At 51.5% G+C, this 19,983-nt stretch overlaps 2 protein-coding genes across 3 annotated transcripts in view; both read right to left on the minus strand.

Annotated features, from left to right (window-relative positions):
- Positions 1 to 1,929, minus strand: part of ASB16 (ankyrin repeat and SOCS box containing 16) — a 7,901-nt gene extending 5,972 nt beyond the window's left edge. Inside the window, exon 1 of the mRNA XM_010832517.1 lies at positions 1,501 to 1,929. Within this exon, the coding sequence (XP_010830819.1) occupies positions 1,501 to 1,801 (301 nt within the window). The 5' untranslated portion in view covers positions 1,802 to 1,929. The remainder of the gene's footprint in view (positions 1 to 1,500) is intronic.
- Positions 1,930 to 4,679: 2,750 nt separating this feature from the next.
- On the minus strand, positions 4,680 to 19,614 carry LOC104982994 (chromosome unknown open reading frame, human C17orf53). Of its 2 annotated transcripts, XM_010832473.1 has the most exons (10): positions 19,379 to 19,614; positions 18,325 to 18,375; positions 14,431 to 15,585; positions 13,085 to 13,168; positions 11,989 to 12,129; positions 11,262 to 11,370; positions 10,989 to 11,074; positions 10,524 to 10,649; positions 8,900 to 9,017; positions 4,680 to 6,758 (listed from the first exon to the last, which is right to left on the minus strand). In XM_010832473.1, exons 1-10 carry the CDS (start codon positions 19,379 to 19,381, stop codon positions 6,667 to 6,669), a joined length of 1,965 nt encoding a protein of 654 aa, XP_010830775.1. In that variant the 5' UTR covers positions 19,382 to 19,614; the 3' UTR covers positions 4,680 to 6,666. The 2 variants fall into 2 exon arrangements, with proteins under 2 accessions (XP_010830775.1, XP_010830776.1); XM_010832474.1 differs by lacking the exon at positions 11,989 to 12,129.
- Positions 19,615 to 19,983: the final 369 nt, after the last annotated feature.

The following is a 19,983-nucleotide window of genomic DNA, read 5'->3' on the forward strand; positions in this document are numbered from 1 at the left end:
GGGGAGGGTGGGGTGAAAGTGTGGGGAAGGGTGGAGGGTGGGGGATAAGAGGTGGGAGTGGGGAAAGGAAGGGTAGGAGGAGGGGTTGATCATAGGACTGGTGCTGGATCCAAATTGTGGAAATAGCCAAGGTCTTGTTTGGAGGACATAGATGCCTAATATCAGACTGTCAGTTGTTTGCATTGTAGGGAAGCGAATCCCTGGGTTTCCTAAATCTTGGGTAAAACATGCTTTGTTTTTTATTAAGATTGAAATTAAGGCCAAGTTCCATTTGGGAGATGGGGGACATGCTGCAGAATGAGACCGAGATGCCCTGGGTGGGGTCACATCTCTAGCAGCTAAAGGACCTTGGAGCCAGTGGTGACTAACAGCATAAATTCTTCAAGGATTTTGAACCCCCAAATCCATAGGTGGGGGTTGAGGCAATTTCCTGTTAATCAGTTTTTCTTTTTTGTGTGTGTTGGTTTTTTTCCCCTCTTTTTTTGTCTGGTCTTTTTTTGGTCTTTTCTCCTTGTCAATCTTAAGAATGGAGTGATCTTTTTTTTAATTAGTTTTTATTGGCAGATAGTTAGATCCTAAGGATACAAAGATGTTGGTCATATTGTTATTTAAAGTAGATTTTTAAAAAAAGGAATCTAATCTAACCAATCTATTGGGTTTCCCTGGGTGGCTCAGATGGTAAAGAATCTACCTGCAATGCAGAAGACCCATGTTTGATCCTTGGGTTGGAAGATCCCCTGGAGAAGGAAATGGCAACCCACTCCAGTATTCTTGCCTGGAAAATCCCATGCACAGAGGAGCCTGGTGGGGTCTCAAAGAGTCAGACATGACTGAGAGACTAACACTGTATAAATCATGGGCCAACCATACAATAGAATTTATGCGTCTATTTAAAATACTATATGGACTTAATGGTTATTGCCACAGAAACATGTTACATGAAAAAAATCAGGCTATAAATAGCATCTGGTGTATAATTTCATTCTATGAGAGAAAAAATATTTGTGTGGATATATATCCAGAAGAAAAAATTGCATTAGAATATAATTGTATTTCTATGTGGGCTTCCCAGGTGGCGCTAGTGGTAAAGAACCCTCCTGCCAATACAAGAGACTCAAGAGACACGGGTTCGATCCCTGGGTCTTGAAGATCCCCTGGAGAAGGAAATAGCAACCCACTCCAGTATTCTTGCCTGGAAAATCCCATGGATAGAGGAGCCTGGCGGGCTACAGTCCATAGAGTCGCAAAGAGTCAGACTTGGCACACATACATGTATTTCTATGTAATTCCAACAACATGTTAATATAACTTTAATTCTGAAAGACATACAAACCACTAAGCATGCCTCAGCTCTGTTTAGGAGGGATCTACAATGGGCAGTGGGAGGGGATGGTCTATTCTCTGGGCTGGAAAGGGGAGATTGGGTCCAGGCTCTCTCCCATCCCCACCCCCACCTTCCTCCCTACCCCTCCACTTCTGCCCCCACCAGGTGCTCCTTACCCTGTTCAGCTGACCAGGCCAGCTGGTTGCTCACAGTCTCCACAATCATGTTGGCAGCGTCTTCATCTTGGAACAGGGCTTGGATCTGCTGTAGCTCACCAGAAAACAGGGCATTGTGCACAGCTGGGTCCCGGCAGGAGCGGCGTGGCCTAGTGAGCCGGGCCTGGGAACTTGGGGGGCATCTTTGGCTCCGGCACTGCTGGGCTGCTGCCCGCCGCCGGTCCTCCCATTCCAGCCACTCCCGCTGGAGGCGGAGAGAGCGCAGGGTGGAGGAGGTGAAGGGGAAGGTCTCCTCCGCCATGGCAGGGGGGCCCAGGGCGGGGGATCCAGGAGTCTGGGCAGCAGCAGCTGGGCAGGGCTGGTTCCCTCGCCTGACTGCCACCCTTGCTCTGAGGAGCCACCCTGCCCCCTCACCCGTGACCCAGAGAAAGGAGCAGCTGAGACTATAAATAGGCCCTTCACTGCTCTGATAAACAGGGTTTGCCCAGAGTCATGATCTTGGTGCAGAGAAGGTGTTGGGCCAGTCCCCAGCCCCGGGTTGGGATGGCCCCTGTGGATACCCTCAGACTGGGGAGCCGGCCCCCAGCTGAACCCCAGGTCTGCATTCTCCCACTTTCTGGAGTATCTTGAGTCGGCCACGTCCAAGGCGAATGAATCAATCAGGGAAATGGACTGGACAGGGCTCTCTGATGTTGGCTGGAGACCAGACCCCAGCCCAGGAAATACTGGCAGGTCACACTGGAGTTCCAACAGCTCTGCTCAGCATCTGCATTAACAACACTAACTCCATACATATGAGCCCAGAGCTTTAGAATACTCAGATTGTTTTTATGTCTACCTTTACTCAGATCACCATACAGATTTCTTGGCTCTCCTCGGGTAAACAGCAACCTTGGTTTTGACAATAAATTATATGATCAGGCTGATTATCACAGTTTGAACACCTCTGAGATGGGTGGTCTTATGTCTGTTTCATGGATGAGGCACTTAAGGCTTAGCAAAGTGAAACTACTTGCTCAAGGTCACAGCTTGTGAGGGGGAGCCAGGCTGGGATCCTGTGTGTCTGACTCCAGAGGTGGAGTGATTCAGTAAGAGCGCCTCTCCCCACCTTCCAAGCAGGACAGCATGGTCCCTAACGATGCCTTCAGTGAATCTTGGTTAGGGTTTTCTTATTTGATTTCCCTAGCTCCTAAAAGGGCTCACATGCCTGCCTGAGGAGGACCAAGGGCTTGACTTCACAACTCTGGGGACCATGGAGACCCTCAAGCTGCAAAACCACTCACCCAAAGTGCTCTGCTTTCAGGAGCCTCTAGGGGGAGGAATGAGGCCGTCAAACAGCACTAGCTGCTGTGAGTTCCCAGCAGTGAAGGGGAGGGCAGGAGGGAGGCTGGCCAATCCTGGCCCCAGAAACTCTCCTCAGTTCCTGGGTGGAGGAGGGTGGCCTCTCAGCCCCTCAGGGTCGGCCTGCCCCCATCCTGCCCTGACTGCACGCCCTGGCTGTCCCTGTCCACACACACACACACACACACACACACACACACACACGTGCGCGCGCGTGCACTCTCCACCTCATTCTCACATTTTCAGTTAGCATCTCAAGACACACACACACACACACACACACTCCACCTCATTCTCACATTTTCAATTACCATCTCAAGACCTTTAACCCAGACCAGCCTAGCCTCCTACCTGGTGTCCCCTCTTCTGCTCCACTGCCCATAGGGAAGGATCTGTCTGAAATGGTTCATTTCCCAGCTTAAAACGTTTGCTGACTCCTGCCCTCTCCCAGTAACCCCCGTGCCCTGGTTTGGCTCTGCGTCAGGCATCATTCCCCTCACATTTCCTCGCCCTTCCCTGCTGTTCCCTCCGCTTGGAAGTCCCTTCTGACTCATCCCTCAAAGGTCGCCTGCTCTGGGAGACACCTGCTCAGATCTCCCACCCCTGAGGCTCCAGCTGCCCCCCATCCATGCTCTGGAGGGCCTCGTGTGTGCCCATGTACTGTGGCTCCAGAGCAGGACCTGAGTGGGTTCAGTTGGGTTTCTGGTCCCCGGCAGGTCATGGCACACAGTAGGTCTTGTTACAGGCTGGCCTCCTGCGTGCAGCACGTTGACTGAAGGCCCCCATTCTCCACCAGAGCGGACACGCATCTGCCTGCCCACGTGTGTGGCAGCAGCCTGGCCTGTTTCTGGCTCCGCCTTTACCCTGCTGTTCACCCACTCTGGCCCCAGCTTCGTGGTGGTATTCCAGGGTGGGGGATCCCAGAGAAGCAATGAGATCATGCCCAGCGAGGGCTTGGAGATCCTCAGAGAAAGGCGCCTCTATAAATGCAGGTGTGATTAACTGTGTTGGCACCCACTTGGTGTTTTAATTGCCCCGCCAACGGCCCGGCTGAGCACCCACATCTGGGTTCCCAGGGTTGGGAGCTGGCAAGGTAGGTGGGGCCATGAGGGGCCTTCTCTGAGGTTCACAGTAGTCATTGTGAGCGGGGCCTGAGGCTGCCCTGTCCTCCCCAGCCTCTCTGCAGCCTTCTTGCCACAGGCCTGAAGGTGCTGACTACAGCTCAGTCCCCAGAGACACCATATGTTCTGTGTCCTGTCCTTAGCCTTAACTTCCTGAGGGCAGAAAAACTATGCACAGCATTAACTTCCTGAGGCCTTTACTTCAACCCATACATGTACCCACAGGGAGCCCAGTTTTATTGGCAGAAACAGGGCCAGGTGACTGGATACCCAGCCTGTCTTCTGGGAGCTCAGAGCCTATGGGGTGACAGAGTACACAAGAAATCAGGACATCTGTCAGGATGGTTAAGAGTGAAGAACACAGCTCCAAGGGGCTGAGGGGCGATGGGTACACAGGCCGGGGGAACGGGTGGTTTAGCTGCACGAAGACCACCGGAGTAGAAGGGCTCTGGCCCAGATCTAGGCTAGAGAGGCAGAGCTGGGGAGTTAGCAGCTGGGGAAAAGAAAGTACGTGGTGCGCTCAGGTGTTGTTCAGTCACCAGGTCGTGTCTGACTCTTCCTGAACCTATGGACCACAACCCTCTAGGCTTCCTGGTCCCTCACCATTTCCCGGAGTCTGCCCGAATTCATGTCCATTGAATCAGTGAAGCCATCCAACCACCTCAGGTAGGTGTTCAAGCAGGAAGACTAATTGAGAGTGTGAAAGGGTAGAGCTGGGGAATTAGCTCCTGCCTGTTCCCGGGCTTGGGCCACAAAAGCCTTCTGGAAGAGTCCCACTGCCGCCAGCCGCCAGGTGAATGTGGAGTTCCTAAGGCACTTGCTGCCTTCAGCTCTGAGGCTGGGATCCCTGGGATCTCTTTGGAAACAGGGAAAATAACGCCTTCCCCAGATCAGTGCCAAGTCTATTGGAGGCCCCGACTCACAGCTGCCTGGTGAAAGCCGAGGCAGAGGCAGGCAAAGCTGGCCATCAAACTGGGCTCACATCTCCTCAAACATATGTTGAGAGCATCTTCCTCTTTTCCCTTCATTCCATACAGGAAAACAAGGTTGGCTGGTTACTTGGTATAATTAGACCTTTTATACCCCACCCATGACCCTTGTCCAATTCTTGCCTTCAAGGTGGTACAGAGAATCTACAGTGGCGAAGAGTTGCTTGGCAACAGAATAAAGTAGTAGTGGACTCTAACCCAAAGTATAAAATAAATATCCACGAGTCCATACTGATAATAAATGGGTGACTGAACAAAAAATAAGGGAAAACAGACCAATCTTCCACGCAGAATTTCAAATAATCCATGTAGATATTCTGCCCTTCAAGAGGCAGAGAACATAACCCCTCACTCCTTAAGTGGAGGCGGCAGAGTGACTTCCTTCCAAAGTTGTGTGGAAAAAGTGAAAAAGAGTAACTTGACAGCGGAGAAACCTGACCAAACCTGACAAAGCCTATCTCAGCCAGGTGATCAAAGTCCACACCAACCCTTGATATGATGCGATGAGGACAGGAGCTCACCTGTGTGCTCTTCCTCTCCCAAACACATAACCCTCGTCTAGTCATGAAAACACACCAAATTCCAACAAGGGGGCATCCGACAAGAAGCGAGACCCGTGCTCCTGGAAGCTGTCATGGTCATTAAGAGACAAGGAAGTCTGAGAAACTACCACAGCCAAGAGACGTCTATACAGACAAGATGACTAAATGTTACATGGGATCCTGGAAGAGAAAGAGAATTTTAGGGGAAAACTGGGTTAATGTCAATAAAGCATAGAGTTCAGTTAATAATGTGTCAATACTGGCTCTTAGACTGGTTGTGAGGTATAGGAGAACTCCCTGTAACATCTCTGCAATAATCCTATAAATCTCAAACTGTCAAAAAGTTTATAGAGACTTCTCTGGTGGTCCAGTGGCCAAGACTCTGAGCTCCCAATGCAGAGGGCCTGGGATTGATCCCTGGTTGGGGAACATGCTGCAGCTAACAGTTCACATGCTGGAACTAAAGACCCCATGTGCTACAACTAAGACCCAGTGCAGCAAAAAAAAAAAAGTCTGTAAGAAAAAAGAGAAAGAAAATGAGTAGCTTTGGCTCTGTCCTGGCCAAGGCACCAGGGGCAGGGCAGATAGGACAAGGAGCTGAGAGGCTGGGAAAGAGAGGGAGGCAGGTAAAGCAGGCAGCTGCTTTTATTTCAGAATAAGATGCCCCAGCCACACCCATGCCCCCGCACCTTGGAGCCCCAGACACAGGTGAGCTGGGCAGCTATAGGCCTCAAGAGACAAAGCAGAGGGAAGCCTGAGTGTGTTCCTTCCTTGTCCAGAGGGACAGATTGCCACAGAAGCCACAGCTTCTCTTGGCTCCTCAGCTGTCCTGGGACTAGGGAGTCAAGGGCCCAGGCCCAGCATCCTCTAAAGTCAAGGGGAGGTGGGAGAGTGACACACCTTCCCTGTTGGAGGAGAAGGGATATGCACCCAAGGACTCGAAGGACAGTAGATCCAATACCGAGCAGAGTTCCGCTTGCCAAAGGAAGACCCAAAGTGAGGACAGTGCAGAATCTGAGGGACAAGTGTGTTCTCGGGGAAAGTGTCCAGGGTGGGAACGACCACAGAGGTCTCAGAACTCTGTCTGCTCTCCAGCTGTGCTGGTCCTCCTCTCTCCCAGGCATGTGATCAGACACAGCCAGAGCTCTGGGGTGGTGCTGAGAGGCTGCCAGCTCACGGCGGGTGCCCTGCCTTGGGGCAGTCCCAACTGCTGGTCCCACAGAAGAAGTCTTCAGGGAGCTCGCTCAGGAGTCCATCCAGGTCATCTGCAGAGGAGGACAGGGAGGGTGGGGAGACTCAGTGATAACCTGAGGGCCCCTTGTGACTCAGAGCTGAAGCTCCCACCCTTCAGGAGGGTCTGAACCCGGCTGCAGTTAGGGAGGGGGCTCTCTGGGCAGTGGTCCCCACATCGATGGGCCTGAGGCTGGCCTGATTTCCATCTCCTTTCTGCTCCCCACACTCAACAAAAGGCAGAGGCAAAATGCCAAGGTCACTCTGCAAAGAAAGGGGCTCCCCCTGGGCCTCCATGGTTCTTCTTTCCATCCTGAAGCACAGCGCCTGAGCAGAAAGGCGTCAGAGGTCTCCTAGCGCAACCGTCTGATTGGACAGAGGGAGAAAGAAGGCTGGGAAAAGCCCTTAGATGTGCTCAGAATCACACAGCTCATTCACATGGTCTCTCACCTGCACTCTGCGTGGTGGGAGAAGTCACCGTCCCCTCCCCCAAAGTGCTTCTGTGAGCCGAGAGGACAGAAGTAACTGTCCTGACTACAGTTCTTGGATGGGTACTTCTGCCTGAGAAGCTGGAAACAGCTGCCTCAGTAACCCCTACTGCTGCTCTGACTGTGAACAAGAGCAGCTAACATGTACTGGGGGCACACCTGGTGCCAGGCACAGGCCCGCACACGTTACACTCATCACTTCACTTCGGCCTCACACGGCCCCTGCAGAGGGCATCTCGTGGTGGTTCCTGTTACAATCCTTACTTTGCCCAAGAGAACAGAGTTTAAAGAGGTCAACTACTTGCCCAAGTGCGCATCCATTTGACGCTAGAGCCACGGCTTCCAACTAGAAAACGCCCGCTGAATGGATGGAATTAGGCAGCCCTAGCGTCAGTCAGGCTGGAAACTATACCTGCAGAGGCCAGCTCCCAGTCTGGCACAGAGCACTGGACAAACACTGCTGTTAGAAGGGCAGAAGTCAGTCTGTGCACATGCTCAGTCGTGTCTGAGTCTTTGTGACCTTATGGACTATAGCCTGCCAGGCTTCCCTGTCCATGGAATTTTCCTGGCAAGAATACTGGAGTGGGTTGCCATCTTCTATTCCAGGAGATCTTTCCAACTCAGGGATCAAACCCACGTCTCCTGCATTGGCAGGCAGATTCTTTACCACTGTGCCATCTGGGAAGCCCAGAAATCAGTTTGGGGGCATTTAAATTTAACTCGGGTGACCAGCATTGTACCCAGGGATGTAGGACTGGAATTTGCTTTTAACAAAAAAGTTGCCGCTCACTAGCTACACTGTCTGGAGAACCGATAGGGTAAATGAAGGGGAATGAGCAGCCAGTGTGAGTCAAGGGGAATGGGACTCAGAGCAGGAATCCGCATCTGTGTCTCCCAGTGCTGCCTGGAAGGTCTGTCCCTACTGTGGAGATGTGACACCAACCACAACATTCTACAGGCAGCTTGCCTCTCTTATTCCATGACCACCAGCAACCTTCTGAGGAGGGTTTGGCTTGTCCTCAAGCTGACTTACAAGGAGATAGTGGAAGATTCTAGAGAAGATTCCAGCACACGGGGTAGATACTTTTTCATACAATATAAATAAATGGGCTCTGTGGCTTATCCATGGTCTACTGTGAATTTGGTTAACATGGAGACACCTACCCATAATCCCATGAGGGTTCCATTTGTGGGATCCAAGAGCTAAGGATCAGACCTGGACTGTGTTAGCATCACCTGGGTGAGGCTCCCTCCTGAGGAACAAGTTGGCCCTCCACGAAGAGGTCTGTATTTGGGCCTCTCAGATCTGTATCCTGGTCCCACCCTAACTACGGGGATGCTGGACCCCTTAGCACCACCTGGAGGGCCTCAGAGCTTAGTCAGGATGGAGAAATCTGCCTCTGTGGTTTAGCCATCAGCCCACAGAAGACTCAAGGCTGGCGCCAGTCTATCTCCTCCTTGTGGCTAACAGCACATGGCCTGGAAACGCAGGAGCTGAAGATCACATTCTTTGTGTTAATTAGTTTGTGGTCTGCAGCCTTGCCAGGAAAGACACCACGTCTAATTTCTGTAAGATGCAAAGATTCACAGGAGGAGGAACAAGATGCAGCCAGAACAATCTGCCTGAGCTATTCAAGAGGAAATAGGAGGAGCATTTTTTTGGCTCCTGGGTGGACTGACCGTCTTACCTGCTTCTGGGAGTTCTTTCTCGAGAGTCGCCCCTGCCTCTGGGTTCTGTGCTGTTTGGAGCCCTTTCCCAGGCTTCTCGCTCTCTTGCTGGAGGCTTTCATGGAAACTTCCAAGATCCTGGGGACAGAGGATCTGGTTACCAATACCTGTGCCCCTGAAATCTCTCTAGACAGTACCATCTCCACCCAGACAAGCTCAAAGGAATAGGTAGGGGCTCAGGAAAGACAGGACAGAGGAATGCGGCAGTGGCCAGTCACCCAGCCTATGCTGGGGAGGTAGCTGAAATACCAAACACCCCAAAGAACAGATAATTTAAAAATAAATAGAACAAAACCAAAAAACTTTTTGGCTGATTTTCTTTTCTAATTCAGTTGGTATCTGATGTTTTAGGGAATCTCTGTAACTGGAGCAGACAGTGAAGAGGCCATTCAGAAATATACTAAGGAGTTAGGCTGGAATTAAAAATGAGCTATTAATAATCCCCCAAATAGCTAATATATGAATAGGTAATTAAAATTAGTAATTAAACCTGTTAACCATGGTTAGCCCTAGGGAATGCAAACAGGGAAGGGTCAGTTTTATGTTTCTTTATTCTGTACCATTTTAATTTTTTTTCAACAAGTATGGATGACTTGGATCTTTTTTTTTTGGCCATGCCATTTGGCTTGCAGGATCTTAGTTCCTTGACCAGCGACTGAACCTGTGCCCCCTGCAGTGGAAGCATGGAATCCCAACCACTGGACCACCAGGGAAGTCCAGGGGTGACTTGAAATTTAAAAGGAAATCAAGATGCTTTGTTAGAAAGGGGTGATACTGAGAGAATGTAGAAGTTAGGGAGAAAGATGAGAAGTAGCAAATTAGAGCTAAAAGCATAACTTGACTAGACGTCACAGATTATAACTTTATAGACTCATTTTATAGACAAAGCAACAGCAGGGGAAGGGACAGGACTTGCCCAAGGTCATGTTATAAATTTCCAGCAGAGGAGGGACATGACCCAGGTCTCCTGACCCCCAGGCCAGGCCATGACAACAACTCAGGATCCCAGGAAGGTGCAGGTGGCCAGAGGGAACACTGTGTGCCAAGTCAAGGCCGGGCTCTGCACCCTCACCCTGGAGTGGAGCTGCCTGGAACTCAGTCTTCCTTGGTTCCCCAAGGCATTCTAGGCTGGTGTCCCCTCACCTAGCAGAGGTGGAAAGCAGGGGGAAAGATGTCGAGCAAGGGCTGGCTCACCTGACGGACCATCTGTAGCTGTCTGTTCTCTGCACAGCCACCTGCAGCAAGTCCAACCCTCAGTCACTCACTGAGGGCCCCGCCCCTTTGTGGACTGTCACCTTGGTTAGTTCTCAAGTGACTCCTATGCTATATGACGTTCAAGTCTGCCATCAGACACTCAGGGATCACTCAGAAGCCAGTTGCTCCTCTAGGTCCTGTTACCGTGCCATCTGGCAGGTGGCTGGACCAGGGACAGGAGGCAATGGCCCTGTCCCCAAAGACATCTTTTCACCGTAGGGCAACTGTCCACCTCACATCCCTGCTCCCCAAGGTGGTGGAAGGGAAGAAACCAGAAGGTCCAGGTGGACAGCGGCTCTAGCTATCCCTCCTCCATCCTGCTCCTCTTACCTGGGGGAAGGACTGAGATCCCTTGAGGATGTTCCCGTCTCCAGCATCTGGACTATAAACACGGACCAGGTTGTTGGGAGTCACATTGAGGTAGTGATTCCGGAGTGAAGGAGAAAACACTCCGATCTGGAGGAGAGAAGGGGTGGGTGGGGGGGTCCAATGTCCTAAGAGAGCACCGCTGGCCACCTGGTCCCACCTGCCTCTCCCTTGGTGGCCTCTGCACCAGGATCACAGAAATCACTCTCGCCTCAACCCTGGTGCCAGAGTACAACCACTTGCCCACCCCTGGCCCTTCACAGGCCATTCCCACTCCCACTCTATCCTGGAGGATAGAGGTCAGGCCTTTACTCGGCTCCAGTAAGCCAGGGTCTAGCACCAGCGCAGCTACTCTCTGCCTGGGGCCTGGGAGGGAAGGAAATCAGAGAGACAACCAGGGCTTTTTCCATGGAAGGAAGGGGAGAGTACCTGCTTGAGCAGCAGCACCGAGCCAGGCTTCAGCTCATTCTGGCGCGTCTCCAGCAGCAACCTGTGCACTGTGCCCTGCATCTCTCCTGCAAACACCACGCCGCCCATCAGTCTCAGGGTCAAGGGCAGCACAGAGCCTGGTCTGGGCCCAGGTGGGAAGTAGGTAGCTCACTGTCTCAGTTATCCTAACTGTGAATGCAGAGGATGGCTCTTCTTCACCTGCTGACCTCAATGGGGCCACTCACCAGACACTACCAGAACCTAACTCCTCACCCGTGGGGTCCTTGAAAACCACGCTGGCATCCATTGTGCTCCGAGTCAGGGACTTGATCATCACCGCCATGTTGGGGACTTTGTTCCCAGGAAGCTGCTTCAGGGCTGCCTGGTTACAAGAAGAGGCATTTGCTGAGCCAGACATGTCCCATCTGTAAGGTTCCCAAGTGAGCCAGGGCAACCTGAGGAGGGGTGGGGGTGGTGATGCAGCATACCAGTGTGGTGATGATCTTCCTTTGTGGAGGGCCAAGGGGCAGTTTAAAGGCTCAGCCCATCTCCCCCTGGCAGACTTGAAGCTGGCAGGTCCTTCATTTCTTTCCCCTGCCTCCTTTCTCTTGTGTATTTATGTGTATATATTTATATAGATCTCTACCACGCAGACCACAGGCAGGAGCACGTTAGCATATGCACTAACATGAGTCTGACATGACTTCTGACCTATGGGGAGCTCTAAGGGGAGCAGTGTGCTTACCCTACCCCATTCAGGACTCAGATGTATGGAGACATGCCCGTAACCCACTTCTCCTGTGCCTGATACTGTGGATGGCAGTGAAAAGGTAGGTGAGTGGAAGATACAACCCAATGGTATCTTCATGCTGCTGCTCAGAGACAGGCCTAGGGTAGGAGGGAGCAAACAGAGTGCCCCTTGCCTAAGGTGGAGCAGGGAAGGTTGGGGAGAGATATAAAAACGGCCTTTCCTCTGGGTCTCAGCGTCCAGAACCCTTACCTTTCGCAGCACCATGATGATGCTGTAGGTACAGAGGAAGCAAGTAGGGTCTCTCTCATCCAGACCCAGAGTAGATTTCATGGTCAGCCAGGGCCCTCGTCCAAAGTCTTCCTCCACTGATGCCTGGGAACTAGTAACAAGCTGGCACAACAGAGCAGAAGGGGAGCCTGGTGTTCATGGGCCCACCTTGCTAGAGACCCTGACTGAGCCGGGATGGAGGGGCGGGGGAGCAAGGGTGAATTCCCGGCAGCAGGTGGCCATGTTTTCTCCTTTCGTTTATCTCAAGGTTCAGAAAAGGGTATGTGAAAACTTGCTGCATATCACATCTTTCACTGAGAAACAAGAGCAAAGGTGCTCTGTAACTTAGTTTATTTTAAATCAGGACCTGACTTTAATTATATTAATGCAAAAGGCTAGCTACGCTTGTCCCTTGTAATGAACTTAAAAAGGCTTAGGGCTAGGGAGCCCCCACATACATTTATAGGCTTCCAGACAATTTTGAAACCAATTATATTTCACTTGAGATGCCTCTGGCTTTAACTGTACACCTTGTTATATTAAAAAATGCTTTAAATTCAGATGAGTATTTACTGTTTTGGAGCTGAAATGGACTGGTGGATATACAGAGATACAGCAAAGAGAAAAACTTCTAGAGAGAATTAAAAGCAAAAGTGGATCTGGGAGGCAGAGCAGGTCAACCAGAATCCCAGGGAGGAGGAAGGCTGAGTCTCACCCACCAAGAGGGAACGCACCAGAGGCAAGGTGAAGGCATAAGCTTCCCAGCTTGATTCCCAGAATCCTGAGAGGAAGGGTTCCTGAGATATAATTTCCTGATACTTATTGCACTCTCCTCTGCTGAGGGCAGATGGAATTAGCCCGGCTGTTCTTTCTTAGCTGGGAAAGAAGGCTGAACCCATGGCATCAGTTAAACACCCCTTTGGCATCAGGACGGGCGTCCCTCAACGTGCTATGGTGTGTGACCCCAGAAAATAGGCTGAGCAGCACTGATTCTGATTCTCAGCTTCTGAAACATACAAGGATGTCCCTCTCTCTTAAATGAGTCCCAGGAAGTTAGCATTTGCATGGAGTCAGTTACCTCTGTCCGGAATTTAGCCAGAGCACCGTGAGTCGGAGTCTGGGGCGTGGAAACCATGATGTCGTCCAGATTTTTCCCACTGTGCTACGAGGGGAGAGAGGAGGAGAAGGTGAGAGCAAGCTCAGCAGCTGTTATTTACAAGTACAGCTTCTTGTCTGGGTCACATAATGAGTTCAGGAAACTATCAGGGACAATTAACACATATTACATCTCTCCTAACAAAGTCTCAAGAGCCTCACTGGCAGCTCAAAAAAGATGCTTTGGGGACCGTTTGGGGAAATGTGAGGAAGCTGGAGCTGGCTCAGGAACAAATCCTGGGGCTTCCTGAAGGGGGTGATGACCTGAATAGAGAGGCCTGAAGTGAGTAAGAGCGTAGCTTTCCCCAAACCCCTTCTCGGGGACCTCACCCTTCCTGACAGGGATCCAACCCAGGAGGAATGTACATGGCTTCCTTGGATTTCTCTTAAAGTGCCAGGGAAGAGCAAGTTAATGAATAGAAATCGCTTCTAATTGAAGAAAACACCCTTCAAATGTGAGGAAAAGGGGTAACCTATCACAACCAGACCAGATTCTCAGAGTCCAATTATCTGGGATCGGATCTAAGACTAGTCTGAGGGACCCTGTCTCTCTACTGCTGCCAAAATCCACACTCCAAGCTCAGCCCCGACTCCCCCGTGGTGACCCCACACACCAGCCACACTGAATGGTTCTGTGGACCTCCCAGAGAATCTGTGCCTTTGCACACACTCTCTCCTGTCGTTCCACTGCTGAAATGTCCTCCAGGACACAGCTGTCCAACACGCACCTCTGTAAATCTCCTATTCATCTGTCCAAAGCCCACCCAGGAAGCACAAGGAGCCCAGTGTCTCCCCAGCACCCAGGGAATGACCTCTACTCTCTCTGTCCCTTTTACATACCGTTTTTAAGTCTGCTTCTTCCACTCCCCTGGAGCTCTGAAGGATGAGAACTATTTCTACGTTAATTTCTGTATCCTCAGGTCCAATCAAAGGGCCCAACACACACCAGTCCTTAGTAAATATAAAAGAACGAGTCTTCCTGGCCGGGGCCAGTAAACAGGAGGTGCTCAACAAATGAATGGAAACTGTGATGTTCTCAGAGCCTTAGGCGTCTCCATCTATGTGGTTTTCAGGCCTTCAGTTCTCCCCACTTCTGACTTCTCCCACAGCTCTGGAAAGCCCCCAACCCCTGCCCTTCCTTCCTCCACTTCCTCTGGGATTGAAGATCCTCTGGGATTGGGCAGGGCTGGGACACACCCGGCTGCTCTCCAGCGCCCGGGGAGCCGCCTGGGGAGCTCTGGCTCTGGCCAGAGCAAAGCTGTCACTCACCTGGTGAGGCAGGAGCCCTGCTGGGCCGGGGAAACGGCGCATCTTGGCCCGGGTGGAGGTGCAGGTGGGTTGCTGCGGTGTCCGGCTGGCAGCGGTGACCAGCCGCACCAGGTGGTTGGTGACGATGGGCGTCTGCAGAGTGGCTTGAGGGAGCGGAGAGGGACTGGGACCCTTCGGGGTGCAGACAGGAGACAGGACAGAAGACGCTGGAGTTCGGGGTTGGGGTGGACCCTGAGGAAACAGTCCACAGCTGGTCTTTGAGGGAACAGCACAGCGTGAGTTGGGAGTCCGGGGTCTAAGAAAACGGAGTTTGCCACTTGAACAGGTGTTTGGAGACCGGAATGGCTGAGCAGGGAAACGATTTTGAGGGCTGCTCTGAATGGGCCTGCCAGCAGCTTGGAGAGGCTGAGGTGTTCGAGGAGGGGGACCCACAGGAGAGACTTCCCAGTGGGGTGGCTGAGCACAAACCACTGAGGTAGCTGGAACAGGAAAGTTACCCGTGGTTCCAGGTCTCAAGTGAGGCTCTGGAGTCCTGCAGAGGACTGTGGGATCTGGGGCTGATGGGATACCAGTTACGTGGGGGGAAGGCACAGGTCCTCTTTGACAAGGTCTGCTCAGATCAGCCACCCGAGCCTTTTTAGCCAGTGTAGAGTCCTCCTGCTGCCAGCTGGGCAGGATTCCTGCGGCCTCACTGTGAACTCCAAGTTGCAGCTCCAAGCTGGGCCCCTCCAGCTCCATGCTTGCCAGGACCTTATCAAATTCATCTTGTTCAGGCCCCTCGAAGCCACCAATCACCTGCTCTTTGCTCCTGAAGGTGAGCTGGGGGTGGGAGGCTGAGGACTGGGGTCTTCCTGGCTCTTCAAGCACTTCTGTCAGTGTCGCTCTTCCCTGATTGCCAATCCAGCTGCTGGATGTCGAGACAGGCCTTAGGGCAGCTGTTCCTGTGGGAAGTGCATCCCCAGTGGCCCTAGGCCCACCGCAGGTAGGAAGGCGACGTCCCAGGGCTGGCAGGCCCGCAGCCTCTGCTGGGGCAGTGACTTGAGGCAGCAGCTGGGCCTCCTGTGGCCGGGAGGAGACAGGTCTCAGGCACCCGGCATTTCCAGGCTGTGAGCCCGCAAACTGGTTTTCTGCATCCTCCACAGCCGACAAGAAATCCTACAAAGAAGCAGAGACAATGGGTCTTGGCGTCTGGAAGTCAAGAAGCACTCTGCTTTTACTGTTTCAGGCATGTGGTGTGTCTGTGTGTGCAGATACATGCAAGCAGGAAACCAAGACATGTAAGGCAGCTGTAGACTCTCTCACCACCTTTGACTTTGCCCAAGAGTCCGCCACCAGGCTTCTGCCAGACATTCTAAGGCTAAGTCTTCAGGTAGCTTCTCTCTTTCTTCAGTCTTGAGGGGGAGGGGAGGGGAGAGGAGGTGGGGTGGTGGTGGCAGTTGGAGCAGTAAGAGAAGCAAAGGAACCAGGTCACCAAGGAGTCAAACAAATTCCCCAGGGCACACACCCGTCTCAAGGAAATTAGCTTTCCGGTGTCCAGCCTGTGCACTCAGGAGCTGGTCTTGCTTCGTGTCCTCAACCCACTCCTCCCCTCATCACACACACACACACAGAGTCTTTGGTAAGTCAAAGAGGCCTTGGATCCAGCAAAATAGGCAGAAGTCAAATATAGCTTTTCAGGCAAGTTAAATTAAGTATGGATTCCAGTTGGGAAGCAAGGTGAGATTGACACCTTCAAGAGCAACAGACCTGTTCCGAGGGCGTTTTTGAGTCAGAACTGCTGATTTAACTGACAGGAAGGTCCCCTCCACCCCCACCCCTGCTGCCGCACTAGACTGTCTAGGCTAGAGAAAGGATCTTTCCTGCTTGGTGTATTATCAGGAGACTAGCATACTCCAACAGGACTACTTTAGGACTTAGTAATAATAATAATATTAGAATTACAGCAGGAATAAAATCCTGATGACCCTGGGAGTTGATGGAGCCCTTTTCCCCTGAAGAGCTCCCTCTCAGACATGATGTCATCTGCCTTGGGAAGGGGGAAGGGACTGGTCATGGAACAGAAACTTGAGCTGTCAGAGTCCTTCACTCTTAATTCCATTACTAGCCTAGCAGTCCTACCTTGACCTGGTAAGACCCAGGAGGGTCACTTTTTCAGTCTGTAATTACACATCTCCAAAGCTGAAAGACAAAGACAAGGACACATATCTCCTTGACAAAGCTGGCAGTTTTGAGTTATTTTTAAAAACAAAAATCAAGTCCCCAAATGATAACAAAACACCTAACATGTGAAGCATCTCACTGGGTGCCAGGTACCATGTAAACATTTTACCAGAATTCTCTCAATGAATTCTCACAATGACCCTATGAATAGGTATATTATTATCCCTGTTTTATGGATATAGAAACCGAGACTCAGAGAGGTTAAGTAACTTCACAGAACCAGGACTGGAACTCATACATGCGTCTGTCACTATGTCTTGGGGCCTCAGGGTATGAGACAAGCCAGAGAGGGAATTTTAAAAGGTCTGTTTCTCCCTTCAAACCTCAGGTTTCAAAAGCTTCAAAGGGAGGGAAGTACGGGGCTGTGGCTGCCACAAGGGTCCTTGGTGCACCATCTCACTAGGCATAAATTAGGCATCCGGACAAATCTAGAAGTGATTTTTTAAAAGCAAACCACTGGGAGTCAAAAAGTAGCTCTGAATGGCTTGTCATTGATAAACCAGAGCAACTCTTCTATAAATGTAGTTTAGTAGTTTCCATGTACATTAGACTGGAGTTACGTCTAATGTTGGTGCTGGCTATTGGTGCTGTATTTTTTTAGCTTGCTGGGCCTTCGTTGCTGCGTGGGCTTTTCTCTAGTTGCGGCAAGTAGGGGCTACACTCTAGTTGCAGTGCACAGGCTTTTCACCGAGGTAGCTTCTCTTGCTGCGGAGCACAGGGCTCTAGGGCGTGTGCCTTCAGTAGTCATGGCACGTGGGCTCAGTAGGTATGGCTCCCCGGCCCTAGAGCACAGGCTCAATAGTTGTGATGCATTGGCTTGGCTGCCCCACAGCATCTGGGATCTTCCCAGATTAGGGATCAAACCCATCTCTCCTGTACTGACAGGCAGACTATTTACCACTGAGCTACCAAGGAAGCCCAGTGTTGTATTCTTAAGCAGTTTAATTTACCTCTGGGGGCTTTATTCACTTAAATCCTGCTTCTTTCTGAAAAGGATTTGACATAACAATTTTGGGCCACCCAGATGAAACTACATCTGTTAGATCTGAGTGGGAAGACAGTATTGCAGATCACTAGTTCAGTGGTCTCTGGGTGCACCAAGAGATTAAAAATACCCCTGCCTGGGCCCATCCCCAGAAATTCTGATTTATTTGGTACGTGGCAGGGACTCAGCAGAGGTGATTCTAAGATGCCAGCTTCAGGTCTAATCTAATCCCTCATCTTCTCCAGAGGGAGCAGGGAAGGGAAGAATGTTTGAGGCAGAAGAACATCCCTCATGTCATAGGAGAGAAAATGGAAGGCCAGAGAATGAAATACTTTGCCCTGGCTCAGGTGGCCAGTTGGTGACCCTGGGCCCCCAGCTGTCTAGTAGCTGTGCTGTCTCTGCCTCTCCATTAACTTCTTCCCACATGAAGTATGTCATCATGAAGGTGAATCCAATCATCCACGTGACACAGCTTCCAGGCAAAGGCCCTTATAATTTAAAGGTATGACAATTAAGCAGCTCATCTCTCTGGTTTTTTATTTGTTTTTAAGACAGTTAAGTGGGTTGTTTATATTTCTCATCTCTAAGCCTCTCACAGAAAAAAAAGGAAAAAAAGATACACATGTCAGGTAAAAGGAAATTTGAGTTCTAGGCCTGGGTGCCATCTCTGATCACCAACACTTCCTTACCTCATCTTCAAACTCCTCTTCCACAGCAAACAGCTTCTGCAGACTGCATGCCTGAAAGGAAAACAAAGCAATTGAGGTTGGAGGAGAAATACCATTTGCAAGTACATTTTGTCTTCACTCTGCTTTTTCCTAATTCTAACAAGACATCAGGTGTACTGTTTTCTGTTTGCTTGTTTTGTTTTGTTTTCCTCTGTGTTGGGGAAGGAATAAAGGATGAGGAGAGATGGGGTTTACTTAAAGACTTAGATGGATGATTTAGAATCCTCTCTCGTAAAATAATTCCCTTAGGTCTATCTGTGTTAATCTTGTAATAAGAGGGAGGAAGCAAAGGGAAGGCTGCCCAAGGGAGCCTGTGTCATTCTTTAGACCCAGTACAGGGCATGTAGGTCTAAGGATTTTGCCACACCCCCAGAGGCTTGGCCTGGGGAACCCCTGTCAGATGTAAGGGATATTACCATAAATCCAAGCATGCCCAGCACAGAGGCCTTGATTCTGAAAGACAAGTCAGTGGTTTCCTTTTATCGAACACCCAGAAGCTAGGGTCCTGGGAGGTGGGATGTACCTCCCCCACCTCCACCCTCATCCCCACAGATCTTTCTGGACAGCAGGGCTGCTGTGGCAGGCATTAAAAGTGTGTCAGCCCTAGAGCCAAGGGATGTGCCTAACTCCAGCTGCCAAAGCAGCAAGAGCTACAGTTAGGGAGACCTATCGCCCAATGTCAAGAAACAGACTGGAATGGTTGGGGGAGGGGGAGGGCCCGGGAGGCGTGACGTTTGAGCACACCCGTAAGGATGAACCAGAGTCTTCCTTAGTGAAACGGAAGGTTAGAGACTGGGAGATGAAACCCTGAGGGAGGTGAGTGGGAGACCTTTTTTGGGGGGCCGGGCATGTCCAAGCCGAGCCCTGACTAGAGCCAGGCGTCCCGACCCCACCAAGCTCTCCCTGAAACCCTAACCCGGTCCTGCAGCTCGCATGAGGGAGAGTCTGGAACCCGGAAGATAGGTCCCCGCGGCCCGGGGACCCGGCGGCCGGGTGGTCCCCGGCGCGACATTACCATGGCGACCGCCAGTAGGCTCCGGCCGCGGCTTGGCCGAACAGACCCTGACTCCAGGGGTCGCCGGAGCTTCGGCCTTGATCCACGTGGGAGGGTCAGAGTCCTGGCGACAGTGTCTCCGGGGCAAGGTCGGAGAGAGGTGTCTTGGAAATCCAGGTGGGGGCCGAAGGAGGGTGGTCGGGAACCTGGGGGGCTGGCTCCCTAGGCCGCGTTCGAAGCCGCCGCCACTCAGCGTCTCCGCCCTCTTAAAGGGGCAGACCTATTTCTTTCCCGCCGACCCAAAGGCCCTTCACCGCGGTCTTCCGCTCCAGCCTTAAAGGGAAAGGCATGAGCTCTTGGTCGCCCCCCAGCAGACCCTGGATCCAATCCGTTTGCTCGATGCGCACTCGGGTTGAGAGCAAGGTTGGGAATTTGGGACCCATGGCAATGGCACCCCACTCCAGTACTCTTGCCTGGAAAATCCCATGGACCGAGGAGCCTGGTAGGCTGCAGTCCATGGGGTCGCTAGGAGTCGGACACGACTGAGCGACTTCACTTTCACTTTTCACTTTCATGCATTGGAGAAGGAAATGGCAACCCACTCCAGTGTTTTTGCCTGGAGAATC

Source organism: Bison bison, unplaced genomic scaffold, assembly GCF_000754665.1.
Source record: "Bison bison bison isolate TAMUID 2011002044 unplaced genomic scaffold, Bison_UMD1.0 scf7180017861046, whole genome shotgun sequence".
Taxonomy (NCBI): domain Eukaryota; kingdom Metazoa; phylum Chordata; class Mammalia; order Artiodactyla; family Bovidae; genus Bison; species Bison bison.